Source organism: Pantherophis guttatus, chromosome 3 (genome assembly GCF_059756535.1).
Source record: "Pantherophis guttatus breed Tessera chromosome 3, ASM5975653v1, whole genome shotgun sequence".
Taxonomy (NCBI): Eukaryota; Metazoa; Chordata; class Lepidosauria; order Squamata; family Colubridae; genus Pantherophis; species Pantherophis guttatus.
In genome coordinates, this window is record NC_142065.1 from 67,995,770 (window position 1) to 68,023,207 (window position 27,438).

Here is a 27,438-nt window from a genome sequence, read left to right on the forward strand (position 1 = left end):
TGAATCAGGTCTCTTTCAAAACCATTTCCAGCTTCTATTTTCCATCAGAGAAGTTTATATCATTTAACTGATCTCTTTTTGAATCTGTGCCATTTTGTGATTGTTCTGCCTGCGTTTGGAAACATAGCTTGCTGATTGACGAACATGGATGCAGAGAGTCGTTTTGGAGCAAATAGGCTGAATTCCTGTTTACAGTTCCTTAACTTTTAATGGTTCTATAATGGCAAAGAGCATGGTTGAAATCATTTTTTTTTTCACACAGCGTCCATTTTGTTGAACTTTTTGAAGGTGGAATGTGAGGGTGTTGCAAGATAACGCCAAACTGCATTTGTGGTGCTTTGAAGAAAGAGCACAAACTATGTGGAATGTGTGGTTCTCACTGTAAGATAAGCTAGAATGTGTTAATCAAATATTTTCATGATATGAAGGCAGTTAAGAAAACAGTAAAAAATTTTACTAATTGCTTTCTTAAGTAAACAGATCTATCATTAGGTTGTCAGGAAGAGTGACACTGAGCAGAAACACCCTGCTAATCCCCAAAGATAAGTATTTAACGTAATTAGGCAGACAGTGTCTCCTTTGTTGTACCAGCATTAATCAGGAGGGAAAAGCTCAATTTTACAGAAAAGAGTTTCTCTCAAAATGTCTTTGTGCTATTTCACTACTTTTGTGGAGATAACATACTCAAAGTAATGACAGTCATAGTTTGGATGATAAAGTTCCTTGCTATTTGATATATGCAACATGATGTGGCTGGAGGAGATTCTGATAACTTTTTAAAAATAATTTGGTTATTTTATGAGACTCAAGAAAATGCATGTAGTGTGTAATGAATGAATGAATGTAGTGTGTGTGTGTGTGTGTGTGTGTGTGTGTGTGTGTGTGTGTGTGTGTTCATTCTGCTTAATAGGTTACTTTCTTTTTAAAAATAATTGTGAGGGGAGCCCAAATTAAAATTCAGCTATAGAGAAAGAGAGGATTTTTTTCTGCACACTTTTATTTATTCGTTTTTTTGTTCATTGATTGTCCATCTTATCATAAGGTAACTCTGGGCAGCTTACAGTCATAAAAATATATCTACATTAAAATATAAATAACAAAAATTAAAACCAAATATTAAAATCTAAGGACACATGAGGAAGGCAGGGGCAGAATATATTACACCTCTTGGATGAGAGATATCTGTCTTGGACTTTTTAAAAATTACATTAATTGTGCCCAGAAAATTATTCTCGAAGAAGAGAGACTGTTTTGACTAGTTTCATTTTCCTCAGAACTCCTTAAAAAGTGTCCTAACAGAGAAGTTAGCCTGTCCTTTCCAGAATGTAGCAGCATTCTTTATGAAGAAATTTCATTCCTGATCTAAGCGCTAAGTTTAAAACCTGGACAAGTAGATTTAGGAATGGGCCTTTTCTCATTCAAAAATGATGTGAGGAGAAGGTTCTTTCCTTCCTAATGTCCCATTCCAGTGCAAGGGCCCCAGCAGATTCATTTCCCAAAGAAAACATGGAATTAAAACACAAGATTAAAAAAGGTAATCAATTAATGTCTAGTTTGACATCTCCCTGCTTCTCAAGGCTTTGATGGGAAAGCTGCAAATTAAAAGATCAGTAGACTTCATAAAGTAACAGGTACATGTGAGGTTGGTTTATTTGTTGGGCAGTTTGGAGTGTAAAGGTGAAAAATCAAATGCTTCCCCTATAGTAAGGTTTTCAGTGCAAATGCTAACTAATCTAAGCTTTGGTTTTAGCTGACAGAACTTTTTCTGAGATTCTTTACACTTCAGTCAATTTTAAGAGGGCGCATTGAATTCTTGCTCTCCTCTACAAAGCATTTTGATAACCTTCCAAATTTTGCTTTAAAGTCATTGCAGTTTACAATTGAACTTTTAAGCTTTTGTAAAGGCAGCAAAAGCATACATGTAGAAGAACCTGGATTAGTTGTTAGAATTTACATAGTTCTTTTTGTTTGTTTCTTTCTTTTTTACAGCATGACAAATTTATTGAAGTTTTTAATCTCATCTTTAAACAATTCTGTGAATTGGCCAGAGGCAATGATTGGGGGGGGGGGGATATGCAAGTACTATGATATATAAATAAGTGAATAGGGGAAATACCATCGTTAATTTGGAACAATATTTAACTCTTTGCCTACATCCCTCTGTAAAATTTCAGGACACATTGTAGGAACATCTCCTTCAGTTGGTTTCTGTGGGGAATCAAGCAGAAGTATCATTTATATAGTATAATTATCTAGGAGATAGGATGGTTGATGAATGAACCATCTATGACAGGATGTGTGGAAAACATTATTAAAATGTCAGTAAATCCAGCTACACATGATCAGGATAGGAGAGCCACATAAGAATTGAGGCACATAAGAAAATGAAGAGAGTTTGTTTAGCAAATTTCATTGGTTATGTGACTGGGGGACATAAAACTAGCAACAATGAAAACAATTTTACAACTTTTTTTGCTGGAGTTGTTAAGTGAATCACTGCAGTTGTTTTAAAAATTGTGTGGTCATTAAGCGAATTTGGCTTCCCCATTTTCTTTCTGCTGGGGCTTCCCCTTTGCTTGTTGGAATTCAGCTGGGAAGGTTGCAAATGGCAATCACATGACACCAGAATGTGAAACCATTGTAAATACGTGATGGTTACAAAGCCCCCGAATTTTGATCACAAAGCCACGGGGATGTTTGATGGTTTTAAGCATGAAAACTGGTCATAAATCGGGGGGGGGGGGTTGATGCCATTGTAATTTTAAATGGTCACTAAACAAATGGTTGTAAGTCAAGGACTATCTGTATATTTATGGCTTTTCATCTCCTTGACAATAAACTTTTTTCTATGTTCTGTTAAATTCTTATTTTTTGTATTTTGTTGCCTCTGAAAAGTTCAGTTTACCTTAAAGTATTTGAATATATTATGTCAGTTATCATAACTATATATCATTACTTTTCTTATTACTTAAACTTATCTTGTTTATCAAGCTTTATGATGGTTATAATCTTTTCTATATACTATGCATGTCTTTCAAAATAAAATAAAAAATTCTTTTATATGTCAGGCACAATTCTCCCTGACTTCATAGACACATCTAAGTTGTTTTCTTGCCAGCACTATGGAAATGGTCTTCCTTTGGGGATATTATTTGAACCCATCCCCTCGAGTTTAGTCTGCAACCTAGATATTCAATGGAGATCTGCCATCTTGGTACTAATAGTCCTATCCCTAAGGAGCTTTTGAACCAGGTATTGTCATCTGCTGAGACATTTTTGTAATACATGCACTTAAAATATCCTTTTAAGTGTATAGTTTTAAGTATTCTGGATATTGTAGAATTTTTTAATACATTTTTCACAAACATTTACATTGTCATAGAACTGAGTTTGGATGCTGTCTTTTATTTTTAAAGGTCAGGGTTCTTTTTTCAAAGTCTGCCAGCATTCCAACATATACTATTACAATTTCAAAAACTCCACAGATAATACACTTGATAGTTGAGAAGGCAATTCCAATGATCCATTAAGAAGAAATTCACTGGATGGGCGGATATTTCAGAAAAGCAGAGCAGGCAGTAGCATCAGGAGGAAAAAGCATACCCAATACCATTCAAAAGCATGAAATAATTTGGACATGATTGCTTAGTTGAATGCAGTCGCAGGAAGAATGGACAGATGGGAAAGTAGCCAGAGGAAGTGATGGTTTTCAGCTAGATGCTGTTCACCAGTTGGACTTGCTCCATACAGAAGATAGTCTGAGAGGATAAAAATCTAAAGAACTTTTTGCTCTTAAAGAATGCAGCAATATAGGACGGTGGTTCCTGTAAACATAAAGAAATAACTCTATCAAAGGAATGTTGCACTATGATGGCTATAGAAATCTGAGTCTGTATGTCTAATTTAAACATATTGATTTAGGATGCATTAAAGTAGATTCATAGTAAAAGGCTTAATTAGATCATCTTAATATGGTCACTAAATCTGATTCAGTTGGAGAAAAAAAAATGCCCTTTTGGTGATTCTTGGGATGAGAGAGATTCGATTTGTTGATTCCCTTATAAAGTGATCTTTCTTTTCTTCCTCTTCCTTTTTTTCTGAGTTCTTAAGCCAACTTTGTTCCAGTAAAATTTATTTTGAACCCAGTTTATGTTTACAGCTTTATATTTTTCAGATGTATTTCCATGAATGTCTTCTTGTGGTAAAAGTTGTTTTCCTGGGAATTTATTAGTCTCTTAAAAAGTGAGATTATTTGTCCATACAAATACTCTTATGTAAAGGCACAAATGTATGCATACATAGATACCCACACATACAGTGCAATCCTTTTTAAAAAGGTGACTTGGAACCTGCAGGAGGACATTCAAAGCACCTCTTCTGGAATCATTAAGCAGCTGCTTATGCATCTGTTCTGGTGGCTGCTTCTGGTCTTTTGGCCTTAATGGGCACCCATAGCCACTTCATTGCTCTTTCCCCCCATAAATGCTGAGACACCCAGGAGCTGGTTCCCAGATAGCCAAGTGCAAGCGCTTCCAGAAAAAGACTTACCTGTTTAATTATTCAATAGATGATTCATGCATATTCCCACACATGCTGTATGAGGTATTTCAAATTTGCACAGTCCTAACTCAACACGTGCAGGCGTAACACACACTTGCTCAGATTATCAATCCTTTTCCAGCTCATCAGTTTTCATAATGTGTGGCGATAACAACTGTCAATTTATCATTGATCAATGACTCACAAAAATTTCATCTTTTGGTAGCTTTGTGAATGATTTTTTTTTTTGCCTGACTTATCTTTGTTCTGATTTCCACAGCATAATTTTACCTGCAAAAAACAGCTTTTGAAATCTTCACAATAAGTCATCTGAACAATATGAACCCTTAAATCATTACATAGGGCAGGAATATTCACTTTCTACAGCTTAAAAGGCCACCCCAGGCTTTGCCCAGCATGTCAAAAATGGCAAGGAGGGGGGAGATAATGATCTGTTGGAAGGATGAAGGATGAACATCTGAAATGTTTGGGGCCTCCCATTCTGGGGTTGGAAATGAAATGATGTTGGGTTCCTATTTTTGTACTCCTGACATAGGTCTTTAAGGCATTAAGACTGAGCAGGCCTTGATAATAGCAAAAGCACTTAGACTTATATGCTGCGTCACAGTGTTTTACATCCCTCTCTAAGTGGTTTACAGAGTCAGCATAATGACAACAGAAAGCTAGTATTGCGTAATTTAGTGTTAATTACAGGAAATGTGTGAGCTGTAAGTATAGGAACAGTACGTTTTCAATTAATGAAAATAATTGGATGATATGTGGTAATGCCTGGCAGGAAGAAATAAACTTTAAATGTTATGGACTTACGTCCCATCACCACAGCCAACATACCTAATGGCAAGAGTCTCCCCAAAACCTTGGCACCGTAGAAGGAGACAATTGGTAAGAATGCTGAGGTTTCTTGCAAAGCTGTTTTGATGACTTCAAAATTCAGCTGCTAATAACCACTTTTACTTTTTTTTTTTTGAAAAAAAGTTTTATTTTAGTTTTATTGCTCTTTTAAGAATTTATAACTGATATGTATCAATAAATACCAATAAGTCTCCAATAAAGGAGACTATTCTTGGCTCAGGGTTGAAATGACCGGTCTCTGGTGCTCTCTGAGCAACAGCACAGATGATGTTACCTAGTTTGGGTAATGAAACTTCTGCAAGAAAAGAAGCAAGAACTCAGCTTAATTCATTTATAATTGGCAAGTTTAAATTATTCAGCTTTATATAGAGACTTACAAATAATTAAGTTTCTCTTCTTGAGTCTTTATTTATATTGGAGCCAGTGCTTTGATAGTTGTTAATTGGTGGGAAAACATAGGCATAACAGGTGACAAATTTAAAAAATCGGACTTTTGGTAGATTTTGGTTTATTCAGTATATCCACAATGATGCAATTGCCTGCAACTGGATTTTTGTTGCATTATTTTTATAATGTTTACATGGCAGATAATGGTGATAAAGATATTTATCAACTTAAGAATGAAGCCAGGAATGTATAAAAACAGCCTTCCACTCCAACTTGGTGTTGCACATGTATTTGAAAGAATTGTAGCTACACAAATAGAAGGCATTAAAATTCTTCTGATAACTCGGAGATTTTGCCAAAATAATCATTAAAACAACTTTATTTTGGCAAGCATATTTTCCTTTTTTATTGTCCTTAGTTTCTTTCCCTTTAGTACGAGCAGGTAAAAATTCTTGTGCCTTTGGTCATGTTCTCACTTTTCCATTTCAATCCCTCACAGAAAACAAAGTTGTTCCAGATTATATCCTAAACCACTAGAACATCTGGGAAGGGAAGTTGTCATTTGCCAGTTCCACTACCATCAGCAAAACAGCAGGAAATGGATGCTCCCTGTATGATTAAGATAGCATCCTTATTATGATAGGCTAGGATACAATTCTGTTTTATAATGAACATTTTCTTTCTGTTGAAAAGCATGTTAGACTGTACTAAACATCTGTGTATCTGTGTAACTTCAATTACTATTAGTTACTATTACTATTAGTAATTATTAGTTACTATTACTTCTAGTCAGATGATGAGCATGGAACTATGTTGTAACAATTCAGAAATTCAGATAAAAGTCTCTTTACTGCCCACTATCCAATGTTGGGAAATTAATTATTAATTTGTTGCACAAGATTCAGTATCAAAAATGATTCATACTTGTTGGAAACTTTGGGAGTCAAATTTAAGTTAACAATTGGATGACACAATATAAGCAATCCTTACAGAGATTTCCTTTAATGCAGAGTTACGTTTTAAGATTTCACAATACTGTTATGTTACTCCTATAAGAATCTTATATATTATTATTCTGCAAAATGTTGTAATCAAAAACGTACAAAAGGGGAAAGTAATAAGTGATTTAATCAATGGTGGGCTGTAACAGGTTTAACAACAGGTTATGTGAGCGCGAGCGAGTGCGCCTAACGCGCTTGCACACAATGTTCAAAATAGAGGAATTTGAAGCTTAGCTGCTTACCTTCTAAGGCAGCCCAGGTAAGTAGAACTGCGGAGGCACAGAAATCAGGAGAGGCGCGTGAATCAGCTGAGCCAGAAAGAAGGAAATATAGGACAGGGTAGAGCGGGGGCGGGTGGGTAGGGCCAGCTGATCGTCAGAACTACCGATTTGCTTGAACCGGCAGCAGCCTACCACTGGATCTAATTAAGTCAAAGTAACTGATAGAACAACACTCATTGTCACTAAATTATTTTACATCTTTGGCCTTCAGTACCTCTGTTTGGAATTGCAGTATATAAATTTCTGAGACATGGGTTCCTCATCCAACCCGGTCTGATCATCCATAATTTTTTTATGTCAACAAAGAAAGCATAATTCTATTTGGCTAAATTGCAGTATATTGTCATCTCCATAATCTCATTCTACATTGGCTGCTAATGCACTTAGTCACATGTAGTCATACCTCACTTAAGGCCTTGCTCATCACAAAGGAAAGGAAAGGTTTGAGGATATGCCTCCATCTGATCTGCATGCATTTTTTCTGTTATGGTCTAAAAGGAGCTTCTCTCAAGTTGTTCAGATCTACAGTTTAGGTAGAACAATATTCTGTTGAACAAAAGCACTACTACTTGGCATATTAGTCAGTTTGATTTTATTTTGTTACTCTACTTTCATCACATAGTCCTTTCTGATTTACTGTCAGAATCCTTTATATGCTAGTGGAACTTGTACTTTTCAGCCTCTTGAAATTACTTATTTTTTGAAATGAGTCTGATTTTCCAGTAAATATTCAAAGTTTTATTTCCATTTGCAAGTTTCGTGTGCAGTGTTTGTCACAGATAGATAAATGTTTAAGCAAGGGTGGACTATGAAACTAAACCAGATGCTGATTTAAATTAACAGGATGAAAGAGACCATGCTAAGAAATATTAGCAACCTTAACAAAACAAGGGGTACTAAAATAGCCTCCCAGGTTTTGTGTTTTTTTAAATATAAATGTAGTCATTTCTCACAAAAGACATTATCAAATGTCTGGAATAACTTTAGAAGAATAACATTTATTTTAGATTATTCTTAAAGCTTTCGTTCTTGCATGCAGGTTCTCATCTGTATTTTACTAAGCCCTTTGATTTCACCTTCAAACAGAATATTATTATGGGATACCAAAAATGATGTGTTAGTCTTCTCATTTTGTACCTATTGACTTGTGCAGTACAAAAAAAAAGACAAACTAGGCAGTGACAAATACCTTTTTATATTGCTGTCAAGTAAACTACATGGATGTGTCCATGCATTCCTCAGATGTTGAGTCCAGCTTGAAGAAGATTTTAACATTTCTATGTGTTTGCTCAGAAATCAGCCATTTATGCTAAATGCCCTTTCAAAAGGTTAAATTGGTTATGGCTAACAACAGTAAACTGGCAATAAACTGATAATTTAGCATTTCATGCTCTGTATGCATTTCCTTATGACTTCACATACATTATCTTAGTATAAAATTCTATGCAATAAAACTGTGTGTTGTTAGGGACATCCGAGCTTATAATCAAGCAATGGGAAATTGTTTTCTCAGAAGCAGATCTCAGCATATGAAGTTATGTTTCTGCCCAGGTAAATCTGCATAGGATAGCAGTTTGAGGGCTACTCATCACCAATAGATCATTATTTACACTATAAAGTGTAATTCTTGTACTTCTTAATTCAAAATTTCAGCTTAATTATATTGAGTTCAATTGAACTAATATAGTCATTTATGATCATATTAAGACTGCAGTGTTAAAGAACATTTATTTCTAAGATTACAGCTCCTTGAACACAGTGAACCTCATATGAAATTGAACCTCACTGTTCAATTCTGTGAGTTTTAAATGGTTTAACTCTATTAAAACGACTTTATAATGAAGTGCAGCAGAACTTCGCGGGGAGGTTTACAATATTTTGAATCTAACTGGTGTTTGTGTGGCATAGACCCTAGGTACTTGAGAGATGTCTGTCTTCTACAGTATCTGCCTGTCCTATATGATCAAAGAGATTTGCCTTGCTTTGGGTCCTGACAGTTAAGCGATGTTACCTAGATGGACCCAAAAGTTGCCTTTCCCTGTGACAGTGCTTGTCCTTTGGAATGGCATCTCCACAAATATTTGTTTAGTCTCCACCATATCTGCTTTAAAGTAAGCCCTAAAAATATGTCTCCTCCTTCAGGCCAATCTAGGTGGTAGTTCTTTCTTGATTGAGGGTGAAGATGGAGATTGTTTCCCCATCCCCATTCTTCCCTTGGAAGTGATTGGGCCAGGGTGTATGATTGTTACATTTGCAAAGCCACCAAGAATTATTTTTGTTCTGACGTAACTGCTCCTTCCTGTCCTGTGTTTCATTAAATTTTAGGCCTGCATCTTAACACTTTGTGTGTGTCTCTACATCTGTCAATTATGTGGTAAAGTTACTATATACAACAGTTCAAAATAAAAGATTAATAAGTTACTTTTCCATGCTGATTATTTCCCAAACAGATTTGTTCCATACAAAGAAGGCATAGTGATCCAGCAGTTGTTCCGTGTGCAAGGAGGGCAGTGGTGGTGGGGAGGCAGTCTTACTGGTTCTCCTTTGCCTTCTGTGATTTCTCACAAGGCTCTGGTAAAGTCACGTTGTCAGTCCATGCAGAAAATATTGGAGCAGATGGACAAACAGGCTTGGTACAAGGCATTTTCCTGTGGTTCTGATAACACTAAAGCAGATTTATTTCAAGTGTATTAAAAAGTCCAGTATGTTAGAAAGTTTGTTTTTCCAATAAGGATTTTTTTTTTCCAGAAGTCAACACTAAGTAGGAGATATAAACATACTCACATATACCAACATTCAAATTACAGCATGCTAAATTGACTTGGGAAACGACCTTTTAACCTGCTATCCAGAACAGCCTTTCCTAATCCAATACTCTCAGATGTGGTGGAATGAAGCTTAGTTAAACATAGTTGCTGGGAATGATACAAATAATATTGAATAAAAAGTATTGAATATTGTACTGAATAAAAAGTTGGGAGCAACTAAAAGAAAAATTCAAAAATACTGTTATTCCTACAAAATGTTTCCAACCACAGAAATGCTTTTTACACAACCTTTTGCAGTCTTTATTCTGTTGCCTGATTTGTTGTAAACTACTGCAAATTCTCAGAGACTATGAAAGAAGCAGGAACTTGAGAGAGAAGCTTTACTCTTTCTCACAATCCAATCACTGACGTTCCAAACCGCTGAACTCTGTTGACTTCCCTGAGACATTTTTAATACCTGTTCATAAACTAGAGAGAATGAACGATAGAACAAACCCTTAAAAACACAAACACATCTCGGAGTAGCATTTATTGATGGAACTTGATAAGAGTGATAATGAATGAGGTGCCAGTTCCTTCGGGGATTTAAAAAGAAAAATACGGCTGCATTTTAATGTGCCTTTCTTTACCTCGGCGGTAGCCGCCCATTGTTCCCAAACACAGTCATAAATAAAAGTAAGCTTGCTGTTGTATGCAGTTTAATTTGTCCTTTAAGTTTATCTATTTGCTTTCGCACCCAGTTTCCAAATGCATAGGCATTTTTTCTGTGAGCTAGCATTATTAAATTGCACGTATCAATCATTCTTGCCAGGATTGCCATCACCAACTACATTAAAGAAGTCAGAGAAGTCTGGTTTCAGCAGTCCCTCGCCTTCACAGACCTCCTCCCTTGGAACGGCATTCACCCAGCATCATCGACCTGTCATTACAGGACCCAGAGGTGAGGCCTTACCAAAGCATCCATGAGTTCTTGTTCCATGGCACCTTTGTCCTCAGGTTGGGATATATGAGAACATTCCTCTTTTGGGCACCGGTGTGGTGGCTTTTGAACCAAAAGTAAACAAAGGCTTGTTAATTTTGTTCCCTCATTTGAACCTAGCTTAGGTTGCTTCATGGAAGTCTCAGGAAGACAAATGAAGTGGGTTCTAGCTAATCACTGAAACTTTATGATTTGGAAAGATAGATCAAGTATTTGTAGATGGATATTTACACACAGGTACTTGTGTCTGCTTCAGTAAAAGTGGCATTCTGTTCTGTTGCTACAGAGCTTTAAGTCCTCAGCAGTCCATTAGATGTCATTTTATTTTTAATAAATAGTGTTCACTCTGAGTCATTAACATCATTACTATGGGTCTTTTTAAATGGTTTATAGCAGGGCTGTCAAACTCTCAGCCCATGGACCAGATGTGTCACACACTGGCCACGCCCATCCCTGTTTTAGCAAAGGGGGGGAAGTCGCAGTATGTCATGTGACGATGTGACAATGCAAATTTGACCCTGGTTTATAGTATTCTGGTTATTGTTAGAATATTTTATGACTTAAAATAAAGCAGCTGACTCTTGATTTCCTTGGGCTGAATAATTAGATGTAGAGTTTCAAAAGTTTAATTTATAAAAGAAAAGTTGCACTGACCACACACACATACTATAGTAGAAAAATGAGGTGCATTTTTGCTTAAATGTGTTTTTCACATTGAAAATCTATTTATTTGTTGCTTACAAGGCATATGTAACACACCTTTTACTCTTTATAAACATTCTCATTAAAAATGACAAAGTAAAATAGATACTTGTGACATAATTTTCATCCTATTGCAGTATTTTTTTTTTTAAATATATAAATTGTATAAATTACTAGGATTCACATTTAAAATAAGAAAAGCTGACATATTATTTTCCTTAAAGCTGGTTTTATGTGTCTACCCAGATTTATTTTTATGGGAAATTCTTTCAGGTATTTAGGTATAGGTATCATTCTTAAACACTTCTTGTAAATGATTATAATATAAACCTTAAGCTCACAATAGAAGTTGGCTAAGTAATTCTCATAGCTTTCAAAACAAAATCACATTTTGATGGAGAGCTAGATGGACTTAATTAGTTGTTAATCATGTAGCCAGTTGCTGGGAAGTCCACATACACTTTTAAAACAACCTTGATAATTGGTGATAATAGCAAAGTATTCATAGTATCAAAGTTACATTAGCAGTATATTCAGCTGTACACCAGCTGACTGCAGAATCTCATCCTGAAATTTGAACAAGTTAGACATTCAACAGGAATTGCTTCCATAAGATTGCCATTGCTAATATGACACTGCATGCAAACCAGATATGGAGCTCACTTGATCTTGGAAAAAGATGACAAGTTTTAAAAGAATAATAGAGTATATTTTGACGGGATAAAAACCAGCAGTCCCACGGCAATTCAAAGACTAATAAATACCTGATATCATAAGCTTTCACAGACAAGAAATCACTTGTTCGGATTGAGTAAGCTTTAACCCCTGAAATCTGTTGGATTTAAAGCTGCCATATGACTTGGTTGCTAAAATGTTTCCAGCATTCCTATCATATTCTAAACCACCAGAATTACGGTATTAATGAGATAGGTAGCATAAAATTTAATAAATAATTTGTGATAATTGTTGCTACAGCAAATTGATTTTTGCAAACATGTGAGCACATAAAGATTCATTCAGCTTTCATGGGCTTATTATGGACCTGTCTTTGGCCAGATTTCTTGAATGAGTGCTCTTGACAGCTGGCTTCTTTAAGAAAAATCTTAATTTTAAAAAAAGCATCCAATGGAAAATCTTGTTATACTTTTCCGTAGAGCACCTATGTGAAAAAGCACTTTTTATTTCAAAAGGCAGCTGCATCGAGCAAACTCACCTCAAGCCTTTATTGCCTAAACTGCATTTCTTGGCCCCCAATTCAATTAAGAAAGGCTGAATTTAGTCTGCATTGCTTCTCTTATTCAGCAAATCTAGACATAGGTCATTGTTAAACAAGAATAAGGTGAAACCTTGACCAGAAATTTTAACAAGATAGGATTTATGTTTTTCCATCTTTGACTCTTCTAATCAAACGTTAGGTGGATCCATTAGAGTCATTATGGGAAGGGGGCAATACTCACTACTGTAGTGCATATTTAGACTACTAACAATAGCTGCTGTCTTAATATGTTGTCAGGTAAGTTGAATTCCTTAAATTCAAGTTAAGATTTCAACCATCATTAATTCCACCCCAGCATTTATATTCTGCCCATAAATTAGATTTGGAGTGACAGTTGACTTAAATTATGAAGAGCCCCATGATTACTATTCAGCACGAGTAGATAAGAACCAAAGACAGAGAAAAGGTAGCTATATGGATGATACGGAAGGAATGGACAAAACACAGTCTGTTGTAGGCTAAACAGCTACTTTCTGTGCAAAGCAAATTTATGCAAAGGTGTCTGTGACGTGCAGGCTGACTATATACACCCAGATTCAGTGGTGGGATTCAGCCAGTTTGCACCACTTCGGGAGAACCGGTTGTTAACTTTCTGAGCAGTTTGGCAAACTGGCTGTTGGAAGAAATCATTAGGGCACAAAACTGGTTGTTAAATTACTTGAATCCCACCACTGCCCAGATTGTATAACTTCTGATCAACTAGGATACAGCTGGTGAGCTGAAAGAAAAACAGAAAAGCATCACTTGCAGGCAAAGAGGAAGTGTCCTAGTGGGTGGATAGATGGATAGCAAGTTTCTTCAGGAATACTCTTTCATAATAAATTAGTCCACATAATATTTATATGCTGCACATTTGGAGGTCACATTCAGTTATGCAATTTTGAATGCAAGGTATTTTATTTAGTTAATTATTTATATCCCACTTTTATTATTTTTACAAAAAACTCAAGGTGGTGAACATATCCAACATACCTCCTTTTTTTTCTCCACAACAACCCTGTGAGGTGGGGTTGGGCTGAGAGAGAGTGTGACTCGCCCAAGGTCATTCAGCTAGCTTTCTGTGAGTAAGATGAGACTTGAACTCACAGTCTCCTGCTTTCTGGCCTAGTGCTTTAACCACTAGATCAATGTGGCAATAAAATTAAGAAGTCATGGATCTTGAATAATTTGATCATCTGGGAAATAAAGCAAGTATGGATGAAAGTTGAATGCAATCCAAAATCTGTAGAATCTTTGCTGCAACATTGAGAACATATACTTTATTTATCATAAAGAAAAATATTGAAATTACAAATTCTATATTACTTAGTAAATGCTATATTTTAGATATTCTCCTGAAAATTGTAGCATTGAGATTCCCCATGTGATGCCTGCCATGGTTACTTTCCTTGGCACCTATTGTGTGCTGCTCATCCTGCTCCATATGACTTCTTAATTTCATTTTTTTAAAAATCCTTGTAATCAAAAAATGGGAATAGAATGTGCTGCGAAGAAAATAGCAACTCCAGCATCAACTGTATTTCTAGTAATGCCTCTGGCACCGTATTCATTTGACCCATAAATCTCCTTAAGAAATAAAAAGGTACTGAATATATATTGTATCAATAAAAAGACAAAAGAATCTAGGAATGAAAGGGAAAAACTATGGGAGCCAAAAAGGGAGAATTAATAAGTAAAGAGGTTGTTTTGAAAGAACTACATTTGCAGTTTTTGTGTTTTAAGTTTATGCTGTACTATGTTCTTTGTGTCCATGACATATTACAGGGATGCATTTGCTTAGTCATGTGTTCATTTGTATATTCATGTACGGTTCTGAATGGTATTCATTCACTTTTATAAAATGTCCATTTTTCTGTGATTGCCACCATTGCATTCATTGTTGAATAGACAAACTTCCACTGATTGTAAAGAAGCCTATAATCTTCAGATGAACCCTTTCATCCTGAACAGTCCCAGGTCACCAGATACTTGGCAGGTCCATCGAGTCTGCCCTCTGAGGTTTTTTTTTCTTTTAAATTCATGTATTTATTAATTTTAATTTTAATTTTTTATTCATTTTAATTTTATTTTTATTTATTTAATTTTTGTCAAATGTTGGACATGTGTTATCATATAACATTAAATATGTTATCCTAAGCATGTTTAAACTTAGTTACTGATGATTGACCTTTTATCTCTGCTAGAAGTTGGTTCCAAGCTTCTACTACCTCTTTCTAACATTACTTTTGAACTTCCCTCCTGTCAGTTTGAGGTTATGCCCCCGTGTTCTCGATTTTCGCTTAATATTTAAAATGCTGCCTTCTAGAACCTTATTCACACCCTTAATATAGTTAAAGGTTGCAATCATGTCGCCCCTTTCTCTTCTGTCCTCCAGGCTGTACATATTCAGTTCCTCAATCTCTCCTGATATGTTTATCCCTCTTGGACCATTTTTGTTGGCCATCTCTAGTCTTACTCATTCTTATCAATACCCTTTTTTAAGAGAGTGAAACAAAACATTTGGAATTCAATTCACTCATATTCTTTTCTATCCTTATTATTCTTGTCTATATCTTCTCTTTTCCTTTAGTACTTTTACACGTAGTCCTCAACCTATGACCACAATTGAGCCCCAAATTAATATTGTTAAGTGAGAAATTTGTTAAGTAAGTTTTGCTCCATTTTACAACTTTTTTGCCACATTTTGTTAAGTGCATTCCTGCAGTTGTTAGGAGGTCTTCAAACTTGGCAGCTTTAAGACTTGTGGACTTCAACTCCCAGAATTCTGGGAGAATTGCTGGCTGGAGAATTCTGGGAGTTGAAGTCCACAAGTCTTAAAGCTGCCAAGTTTGAAGACCTCTGGGTTAGTAACATAGTTGTTAAATGAACCTGGTTTCCCCATTGATTTTGCTTGTCAGAAGGTCACAAAAGAGATCACATGACTCTAGGACACTGCAACCATCACAAATGTGAGTCAGTTGTCAAGTATCTAAATGTAAATTAAATGAACATGGGGATGCTACAACAGTCATAAGTGTGAAAAATGATCATAAGTTACTTTTTTCAATGCTACTATAACTTTGAACGGTCATTAAAGGAACTGTTGTAAGTTGAGGACTACCTGTATTTCCTACCAAGGTGTAGATACTCTGTTTGCAATCCCTCTGGGGCAGGGATCTCTTTCTTTCATAAAATATTTTATATACTGATGCATAACAGTAATTAATAGTAGGTAATTATAATATATAATCAGGTAATAAAAATTTCAACTGCATAAGTCCAATAATTTTGTAAATTAGAATAGGGTTTAATTTAACAGGAACTTTGCATGAACCTAAACTTTGAGGAAGGGCTCTAATATTTTTAACCTATTCTTCATTTCTAAAACTATCTCCTTTGGAAAACATCAGATAGATAGATGCATTTATAAAAGGATTTTGCTGCACCAAGAGATATGAATTAAACTGTTAGAAAGCTGTGGCTCTTAAAGAAAGTAAGAAGACAAAGGGTGCAGTCAACACTTGTTCTACAAAGAGCTTCGTGGAGACATCTAACCTCCTGCTGCTCTCAGTTTTCATGGCACCACAAGGTATCTTCGGTGAAAGACTACATTTGGTTAGTTACAAGTGTCAGATGTGCTTATGTAGTTTAGAAATGACTTACTCATAGTAGATGATACATGGTGCAAATATTCAGTTATGTTTTCAAATAAAGACTTGTGTAAACTTACTCTAGATTTTCAAGCTTTCAATTAGAGTGAACGGAATGAAAAGGGTCTTTGTTTTTTATGTTTGTCAATATTCAAATAAAAGTTTGGTGTAGTGGTTAAGGTGCTGGCTTAGAAACCAGGAGATTGTGAGTTCTACTCCTGCCTTAGACATGAAAACCAGCTAGATGACTTTGGCCATTCACTTTCTCTCAGCCCAACCCACCTCACAGAGTTATTGTGATGGGGAAAATAGGAGGAAGAAGGAATATTATATATTATTTGCCAGCTTGAGTTACCTTTGAATTAATACAGGTGGAATAAAATTAATAAATAAATAGTTAGATGCTTCATTCTCCACTGGATTTTAGGCATTAACAATGAAAGACATGTTGATAGTCTGAAAGCTGTTGGACAGTTCATTCATTAAACTAACCTGACTAGCTATTTAGGGTTTCTATTTAAAGTAGCACATTCTTGCTCCTGAATGCCACTCATGTTAGCAAGAAGCTTGCAGATAATTAAAACTGGAACTAAACAAAAGTCAAGAAGCGTATAATTAAAGTACTACCTTTATTGGATTTTAAGGAGTTGCCCTATGACATAGGAAATATTTAAAGAAGTAGCTTATTTAGTTAATCTACATGTAAGTGAACAATTTAAAAGACTACTAGTCTAAATTAACTATGAAGCCCACCCACTGAGATTATCTCGTAAAGGATTCTCAGTGTTCAGATTCATTATGTGCAACCATTCAATAATTCTAGATAAATGCATAACTAAAAGCTCTATTATGCTAATAATTTGCATAAGGATAGATGTGTGTGAGGCACCATGCTGAGTTAATTTATTATTCTGCTAACAATTTCTAGAGTAGCCTCTCCTATGAGAAATTATGTTAATATGCTACTCCACTGAAGACATGATAGAGCAACAAGATGATGTGGCCATTTAATCCTTTAAGAGACAAAAAATGCCCAGAGGGAAAAGTGTCAAAGAGAGGAATGAGGGTGATTAACAAAGGGAACCTAGATTTAAAGTTTGATTCAGCGTATTATAAAAATAAGGCTGAATCAGGATTGGCCTCTGGGGAAGCAGTGGTGGGTTAAAGATCGCTCTGCAGAGAAGGTAGCCAATGGCTGAGATAGGAAGAGGAGTGGGTGAATGGATCAGCTCTTCAGAATTTCTTTCTAGAGCAAGGAGGGGGCCAGGATCACCCACAAGTACTCCATGCACAGGTTCCCTGCAAGGAGTCTATAAGACCGCAGTTTCCAGTGGATTTTAGAACTATGGAAACCAGGGGGAAGTCATCTCATTTAAGTTTGCATACTTCCTTTCTTAACCATCTTAGGAAATTGTTTGTTAATGGCTTTTGGGGTGTTAACCTTCCTGCAGAATGGAAAGTTTTATTACAATACAGTAGTGAGTTTCCTTCTATCCATGATGAAAGAAGTTGTATGCATGTTTAAGGACTTTACAAAGAGCTTTTTTGTGTGTGTAAACAGTAAAAGAGTGACCAGGATGTTGATTTTGGAAAGTTATAAATAGATGAAGAGGCTAAACCAACTTGGCATAATATTAGCTGTGGGTTGTTTCAAACGTTCAATTCAAGATTTTGAAACTAACTAAGAAATCCTCCTGTGGGAAAATGTTTTGATTAGGAAAAAAAATATGGTAAGAAGGATTTTGAAAGTTGACTAGAGGGAACCAGAAAGAACTAAAGATTACAATTAAAGAAGGTATTAATACAATTGAACTGTGTTATTTGACTTTGGAAGGATATTTGAGACCAATGCATTGAGAAATTATTCTTAAGATTGTCTGCTACTATAAAAATAGATTTAAACTAGATGACAGAAAAGGAACAGATTTTATTGTACAAAAGAGAGATTGAGGGCAATTTGAAAGTAGATTTAAAAATGTCATGTTACAAGAATGATATGGGAAAAAGTTAAACCACAAAAGTGATTTATAAATGAAACTTGCTGATGTCTTAATAATCAAAGGGGACATACAAATAATAAATCAGAAGAAAGACTTGGATAGCTTTCTTAGATTTACAAATGAATCGTGTTAAACTAGTGAAGAATTTCTGAGAGGAGACAAAGAGAAAATGATAAGTAATCAAGTTGATACTTTAAAAGTATCAAAATCAAGTTTTTAAAAATAAATTGAAAGGAAATAAATATATGTGTTTCTGGTAGCTCTTAAATGACTTTTTTTTTACTAGGACTGAAGAGCAAAACTTTAAAGATTTGTTTATAGATAACAGAAAGAAAAGTATATAAAACTGATTTATTTGATTATGATTGAAATTTATGTGTTATTATTCCTGATAGCTCTTAATGGACATTTGCTTACTAGGACTGAATAAAGCTTTATTTTTTTACTTTGCATATTGATAAAGAGACCTGATATATGAAGAAGATATCTTTTACTGAAATATCAGAGAAATATTAAGTTACTGAAGTTATTTCTACTTGTTTGAAGGGAGTAATATTTCTCTATATCTCATTACATATATTTTTTCTTTTTTCTGCAGTGGTCATTTTGTTATATTCTTTTTTGGTTTTTGTTAGTTTTTCCCTTCATTTATAAACTTCTTATTTAAAAACAAATGGCTGAATCAGAGCAGGAGAGGCATTTGATAATATTCATAAGATTTTATGTATTTCTGAAATAATAAAAAATATCCCTCCCTGACTACAGTATTTAGCTTGTTCCATGATGGCATATTTACTTTCATATCTTTTGTTTGATATACCCATCAACATCAAACAGGGTAATAAACTCTAGTGCTTTGTACTCAATTTCTTTTTACATAAATTTCTCTATCCTCTTCAGAGCTCTACCCGAGGCTCCGAGGCTCAGGATTTCCAACTTCTCATATTGACAGAACCATAAATCACATTAAATTAATTACTGTACCATGGCATCTATAGCTTTAACAGTGTTTATGTAGTGTCATCTTACCATCTCCAGAATGGGAAGGAAGAGAAACACTGATATTTGAATTGGGAAGTAGACCTCTAATAATGTAGCAGCAATATATCATTCAGATTCATCAATTCCATTAAGATGCCATTTTTAGTATCAAAGCAGATTTGCCTCAAACCCACTCCCCTGCCAGGATTTCTATTTGTACTTCAGATGTTACCATCTGCATTTAATTATGGGAGTAACCTTACTTTTTATCAAATTATGTACGCAATATGGTTCAGAAGTCAAAAGAAAACTCTTAATTCCTTTGTAAAATATGAATGCCAGGCCTAAGCAAAAAAGTGTACTTACAAGTCAAATCATTTAATCTATTGTAACAATTCTAAAAAATGACTTGTCGTCTTGCTCAAGTATCCACTGATTTTGCCTGAGTATTAGAACATTTTTGGCACTATCTAGGGTCTATGATTTCTTTCCTTTATCATTTTAGTCACTCAACAATTCTGTTAAGGACGCTTGGGTAGTGGTGACTAGATTCACATTATCCAGGGAGTTTATCTGACTGACAAGGATGTTAAACTTGAGTCTCTTATGTTCCTAATTTAACACTTTAATCCTGATTCATACTTCTTTTTTCCATTTATATCCTTTCTTTATTCTATCATGTAATTTTCTTCTATAGTGTAATATCTAATTTCCTGGTGGTCTTTCAATTAGCCACTCCAATATTGTACATTTTATTCTGTATAGTTATTGCATCATTCCTTCACACCTTCCCCTCTTATACAGACACCATATTTACCCAAAAGGAGTTTGATCTTGAATTTCAGGAAATATGTGTAATTAATTATTAGTTTAATCTATTTATAATCCTACAAGTCCTCCTGTGCTGCTTCATTGCAATGGAACTGTTCTTGAAAAGGATGAGTGAAGAACATTATGACTGTATGCCAAGAGTATACACTCCCTAAAGAGTAATCCAAGGTGGAAAGGTCATCCTAGCTACCCTACCTGTATTGAGCAGAACTGACATAGGAAGATGCTCGAGGCAGAATTATCACTTTAGTAACAACAGCAAAGACATCCTTTCATACTGTGAAGGAGAAGATAATGGTAAACAATCCTGGAAAACTACATGAATAGAAAATATAAAATGATTGGCAATATAGAATGGATGATGAGCTCCTCAGATTGGATAGTGGTTAACATGCTATTGAGGAAGAGTTGAGGATCTTTCAGGGCACGTGTTTATGGTGTGGTTAGATGGCCTTTGGGATATCTACTTTCTGATGTTACTTTTCAGAACAAGAAACTTTGCAAAGATAGATCATAGTGGAAAAGTGGAATGTAAGTAACATGAACATGGAACAACCAACACAGTGAAAGATTAAATGATCTGCTACACATTGAGTCCTCAGGCATTCGAGAATTAAAGTGGACTGGATTTGGACATCTTCAGTTATATTCTGTATGATCTCTTCCCAATCCAATTCTTCATGTCTTCCAATTCATTGCCAGTGTAATCAACTTCATCTACTTTGCAGCTAGTCATCTTCTTTACTTTCCTTGCAGCTTTCCCACCATTATAGGCTTCTCAAAGGAAAACAAGAATATAAAAACCAAAACAAACATTTTGTGCAGTGTCCAGTTTTCTCAGCTTGTCAACTTAGGGTCATATTCAGCTGAAATCAATCCTAGTATTTCCTTTCCCCTTCCCTTAAATGCCTGTATGTGACACATTTGTATGTGCACGTGTGTATATGAAAACATACACAGGAAGGAAAAGCAGCCTTCCTATGAGATAAATTCTAAATCTTTTATTTACATTATCTCTTCTGAATTCAATGTATGAGAAATTACATTCAATGAACGGAAATTCTAGGGATGGCTTTTTGGAATTGCTAAAACAGATGTGAATGTTTTATTTAAACAGTTCCATTTGAGTAAGATTAAAGAACTAAACAGTTTTTACAACTTTTTGTTCATAGATTTTTATTGTTGGTTGACTGTAGTTTCAAGTTGATCTAAAAGTGGAATATTTCCCATTGATTTTAATAGCACTGGATTGCCACCAAATTTTTAAAGCTGTTTATTCAGACTTCTGTTCCCTACCTCTTCAATTGTATCAGATGCAGTTCAAATTTCTTTCAAAAAAACCCTTAACCTTTTGCCAGCATTCCTTATTTAAAAATCTCTTTTCTTGTTTCTGATCAACACAGCTGTTGCTTAGATATAAAAGCATTTGACTTCAGCCAGCATGGTGGCTTAGCCAATTAATACTCTAATACAATCATTTCTGAAAACAAGTGCTTTGGCAGAATAAAGAGTGGGATATATCTTGCACAATTCGAATTGGCTTTTGCATTGTCATAATGATAGAAGTGATGTATCGGATCACAGTGGGCTGAAGCATCTCAAAAAATGAGAGAGAAATATCAAAAGGAATTAATTTCAATGTTCTATAAGTACTTTTTAGCACCAGCTTTCTTAATTGTAATTGGTTCTTTAACAAAATAATGCTAATAGAGCATTGTTTTGGTTCCTTAAAAAAATGTTCTGATCTCAACTGCCTAATCTTGCCTAGATTTAGAAGCTAACCAGGGCTAGCACATTAATGGGGACACTCCTGGGAATAGCAAGACTGTAGGTGATTGGGGAACTGAAATTCATCCTGGAAAAAGGCACCAGTAAGTATTTAGGTTGCCAGGATAACTGCATTAAAAATGCATGAACTTACCAGGAGCCAAGCTCAAATCGAAAGAGACCTTACTTTAAACTAGTATTCTTTGTAAGTAGATAAATCCATTTGTCATATCTTTTCTCAGTAGACTTTGAGGTGCGTAGGTTTATTTTAGCCATCAGCTACACTAGGATGACCATAAGAACAAGGGCTTATCTTATTCCTATTCTAGCATTATAGAGAACATAGAGATCAGGGGTGTCAAACTGACGTCACAGCAGCATCACATGACGTATCAGGACTTTTTTCCCCTTCGCTAAACCGGGCGTAGGAGTGGCCAATGTGTGACGCATCCAGCCCATGGGCCGGGAATTTGACAGCCCTGATCTAGATTGTTTTAAACTTCCTTTGAACCCTAAATCCTTTTCCAATATACATCAGTTGTCATTCAGATTATTTAAAAAATTTGCAGACTAAGAAATTATGCTTCTAGAAAGCCAACGTAGCTGACTTAACAAAGACTTCATAGTTTTTTCCTAACTATTTAAATAAGCAGCACAGTTGAAGAGATGGAAGAAGTATGAGGACAGGTAGTTATTTGTATACCGTGGCGGGGGGGGAGTTAAAGTACCAGGAGTAGGCTACTCACTGGCTCCATGATATTGTGGCAACTCTTGAGGTGATCACATGTATTGTAACTAAAATTGAGCAATAGTACTTGCCACCAAATTATGGCAGCAAATGTCTGTTTCACTTAAACACTATTCACTAAGATATGATTGTCTGAAAAAAGATTTGTTCTTGACTTGGTTTCATTATCTGCATCTTATCCAATGTGCCTTCAGCATGCTGCTGAAATCATTATAAAGCTCATAGCCTGAAGGGAGGAAATCATGGCATAGGCTGAGAGACTAGTAAAGCACTGCCCTTTATCTATGTGAAGCTTTGCTGGACAAACAAGGAAAAGAGAATTAGATTGGTTGAATTGAGATTTCCAGTCCTGATGATTGTGGAGCCACAGTTGGTTTCAGTGAATAAATTTCAGGAAGGAAGTTATAAACAACCAGTATACATTGGGGCAGAATAACTGAACCATTTTCAGTTCTCATTAAAATTAACGATACTTGATTCGGGCGTGATTCCTTGGGTACTAGTGCTCGGGATTTTATCTTCTAGCACATCAACTTTAATATTCCTACTTTCTGTGATCCAATAACATATTACAGTAGACACATCAGCATTGTGATTTTCAAACTCAGCAAAAGAGAGGTTTAAATATCTAAAGTGCTTAATGGCAGTCAGTTGAGAAATAAGCATCTTTTCCTAACTTTCTGCCTTCTAAAGATATAGGGTTCAAAATTGTGAGATATCCTACCTAACATAATCACTGGCCCATTGCTTCTTGGAAATTCTGTGATACACACCTGGAAGGTCCCAAAATGTGGTATGCTGATCTCAGCAAATTACCATTAAAACATTAATCTTAGTCACAGGAGGGCTCATTTTTTCCAATTCAGATAGAGACGGTATTCATCTAAACATCTAGAACAAGTTTTATAAATGTTTGAACTTGTGATAGCTTTTATTGCTGGGGACAAGCAAAGATCACTATTAAGTAGCAGAAATATTTAGATATTTTAGTCTGAGTAGTTGTTACTGGATCAAAATTTCTGAAAAATCTAAATTGTCTTTTTTTTTTTATTTTGGCAAATTTTATTTTATAATTATTACCAAATAAAATATGGTATCAAACCTGTTACAGAAACATAGACAGATTGTGCTAACTCAAGAAATTATGTTATGCAGAAGATAACATCAGAAGAACATTGGAAAGAAGAAAAAGAAAACAGTACGCTTGCTTCAAGTTCTCTATTTTATGTTCAGTCTTATAAGAATTAAATAGGCCTAGTCCTAGAGCAACTTGAACATTATTTTATATACATTCATTTTGGATTCATTCTAGCATATAAAAGTTTCAAGTTTTGCTGTATGATGCTCTGGTCAAAGCACTCCAATAAAACACATGTCCAATTCTTGAAACTCAGCAACTCTGACGGAGGAGTGGCGAAAGAGGGATGTATGCATTTCTCTACCTTTTCCTGATTTTTTTATTACCTTCCCCAGCTTCCAAGACAGGAAACTGAACAATAAGTATTCCAGCCTCAGAAATGATGTTCCCAGAATATGACTTACAATTTAACCATCCCTTTAAGTATTAAATTGGTAATCTAGTGCTGATTTATGGTGCAGACTATTTGCATATAGTTATGGGGATGAAGTGGACTTTGAAGAAATAGGATAGAAAGAATATTGCTATTTTTGAACTCTGATGTTGGAGAAAACTCCTGAGAATATTGTGAATAGCCAAGAAAACAAACAAATGGTTCATCAGTTAACCCAAGTACAAACAACCAGGCTCAAATTATCCTACTTCAAAACATAGCATCAGCAAGGTGAATGGATTCAGTTACAATGGCAATGGGTAGATTGTTAGAAGACCTGAATGAACAAGTTGGGAACAAATCATTATTGAGAAAATCTGTCTGTATGGTCACTAAGAGTCAACACTGACATGGCGGCATATATTCAGTCATTATCAGTCATGGGAATGAAGCAGTTATTTAGTTCAAAATTAGAAGACAAGATTAATGCAAAATAGATCTGAGGATCAGATGTCATTTGTTCAAAATAGGATATGTAAATTGAATTAGATGGGGCTACCTTAAGACAAGATTGTAGAATTTCTGACATCCGATGCTCAGATCTATTTTGCATTAATCTTATGTCTTCTAATTTTGAATTATATAACTGCAATTATATAACTGACATTCCCATGACTGATAATGACTGATTATGTGTTGTCATGTCAGTGTTGACTCATAGAGACCATACAGATAGATTTTCTCAAGAATAATTTAAAGATGCAAACATATAATTATAATGAAAGGCTTAATATACATTAGAAAGAGCTTGAATCTAAAAAAAAACAGAAAACCTTGGCTCCACCCATCTGTATAACTGTACTTATACCCATCTGTATAACCTCTCCTACTTTCATCAGTGCCCCACCCACTATTACTTATACCAGATAGTGTAGAATTCAGTACAAGAAATTTAATCTTTATAGAAATTTCATTAAATTTATAATATCAGCAAAAGACAAATAATGTACTTTTTTCTCCTAATTTGATTCATTCAAACTTTCCTGTTCACCACTAGTTTGTCTATATGTTAGTATATCCTGAATATTCAGCACACTTTGAACCTAATTCAGTACATTTCTTTTGAATGCACAATAACTTTTCACAACTTTTGTTGTTCTCTCTTGTTTACAAATGCAGTGCTTGGACATAAATAGCCGTAAAAGTTTAATAAAGCTGGCTGAAGAAAGGATGACTGTATATTTTGGAAATAAATGGAACTAAACCATAGAACTGTGATGGCGAACCTATGACACGCGTGCCACAGGTGGCACGCAGAGCTATATGTGGGCACGCGAGCGTTGCCCTAGCTCAGTTCCAGCACGTATGTGCGCACCAGCCAGCTGATTTTTGGGCCTTCCGGGCCCACCGGACATTGTGAAATAAGCTATTTCCGGCCTCTAGAGGGCCTCCGGGAGGGTGGGAAAGGCCGTTTGGGCCCACCCCATGCCAAAAGCGGGGGGAGCACGGAGGAATCATGTGCGCATGCACGGGAGGCATTGAATTATGGGTGTGGGCATGCACGCACGCTTCCCCCGCTTTTGGCACACAACGGCAAAAAGGTTAGCCATCACTGTCATAGGATCTATTTTGTATAAATGTATTTATTTATTTATTTATTTATTTATTTATTTATTTATTTATTTATTTATTTATTTATTTATTTATTAAATTTTTATACCACCCTTCTCCCGAAGGACTCAGGGCAGTGCACAGCTAAAAAATAAAACCAATAAATATATAAAAGTTAAAAAACAGTTTAAAAAACATATTAAATAATCTGGCCGCCACGTGTTAAAAACAGAAACAACCTGTTAAAATTTAGTGTTTAGGCCAGCCCAGCTTGATGAAATAATAGCGTCTTGAGGGCCCGGCGAAAGGTGTGTAGGTCAGGGATGTAATAGGCTTATATGATACAATGTGCTAAAATGAAATAAAGCAGCAAAATTCAAAGACCTCAGCTTAAGAGTGCAACAAATGAGAATTTATTGTGTAGGATTCAGTCACCTTTATTATGGTATTGTTTTTAGAATAGAACAGAACAGAACAGAACAGAACAGAACAGAACAGAACAGAATAGAATAGAATAGAATAGAATAGAATAGAATTCTTTATTGGCCAAGTGTGATTGGACACCCAAGGAATTTATCTTTGGTGCATATGCTCTCAGTGTACATAAAAAGACAAGATACAATCGTCAAGACAACACTTAATGATAGTCTTAGGGTACAAATAAGCAATCAAATCATACTAGGACACAATATCAGTATAAATTGTAAGGATACAAGCAACAAAGTTACAGTCATGCAGTCATAAGTGGGAGGAGATGGGTGATAGGAACGATGAGAAGACTAATAGTGATAGTAATGCAGCCGTAGTGAATAGTTTGACAGTGTTGAGGGAGTTATTTGTTTAGCTGAGTGATGGCGTTCGTTTTCATTTTTAATAAATTACATTTCCAAAATACTCAAGCCGTAACATTATTGATGCTGACAAAAAGTAGACTTGTCATGGACGGAACAGCTTAGAGAGGGTGGTAGGCGGGGAGGTTTTTGTTTTGTTTTGTTTTTTATAAAGATTTGGCTAACCTATTTGAGAATCGAGTTGTTTGGCTGGAGTTAGAATTGTGTTATGATTTTACTTTGTATTTTTCTCTTTTTAACTGTGTGTTGCCTGTATGGAACCATGGGTTCTTGTCGCAAAAGTTGATTTTTGTTAAGTCCTTGTCTTTCTAACAAATGAAAAAACGAGCAGTTGCCTTGTAGCAACTTGTCTTAGATTGGCTGAGCTACAGGCTCCTTAAGCTTCTGTTTGGTTTTCCTTTCCTTTTCTGCAGACACCTTCAATCCTCTCACAATGGGATCAGATGGGAAGAGACAAACTGATTTTTAGTACAAGGGATGGTTACAGAAGGGATCTGATTTTCCAGTTGCTATTCATTCTCAGGCATGGGTCACCTCAGAATTGAAGTACTTCTGAAGGAGAAACTGACTCGACCCCGAGGACACCTTTCTTATTACATATGGCCCAGTATTAAGCCATTCAATGGCACCGCTGGGACTTTAAGAGTATTTAAGTTTTCCTTCCATATTCATAATTGACAGCAAACACCTTTGCTGTCCTGTT

The 27,438-nt window shown here is 35.4% G+C and overlaps 1 protein-coding gene across 7 annotated transcripts in view; it reads left to right on the forward strand.

Annotated features, from left to right (window-relative positions):
* Nucleotides 1-27,438, forward strand: part of NFIA (nuclear factor I A) — a 465,394-nt gene that overhangs the window by 394,757 nt on the left and 43,199 nt on the right. For 4 of the 7 annotated variants that reach the window (XM_087889785.1, XM_034415211.3, XM_034415220.3 and 1 more), the window contains one exon: nucleotides 10,661-10,789. The exons of the other annotated variants lie outside the window; for them this stretch is intronic. In XM_087889785.1, the coding sequence (XP_087745911.1) occupies nucleotides 10,661-10,789 (129 nt within the window). The remainder of the gene's footprint in view (nucleotides 1-10,660; nucleotides 10,790-27,438) is intronic. 7 annotated transcript variants of the gene reach the window in all.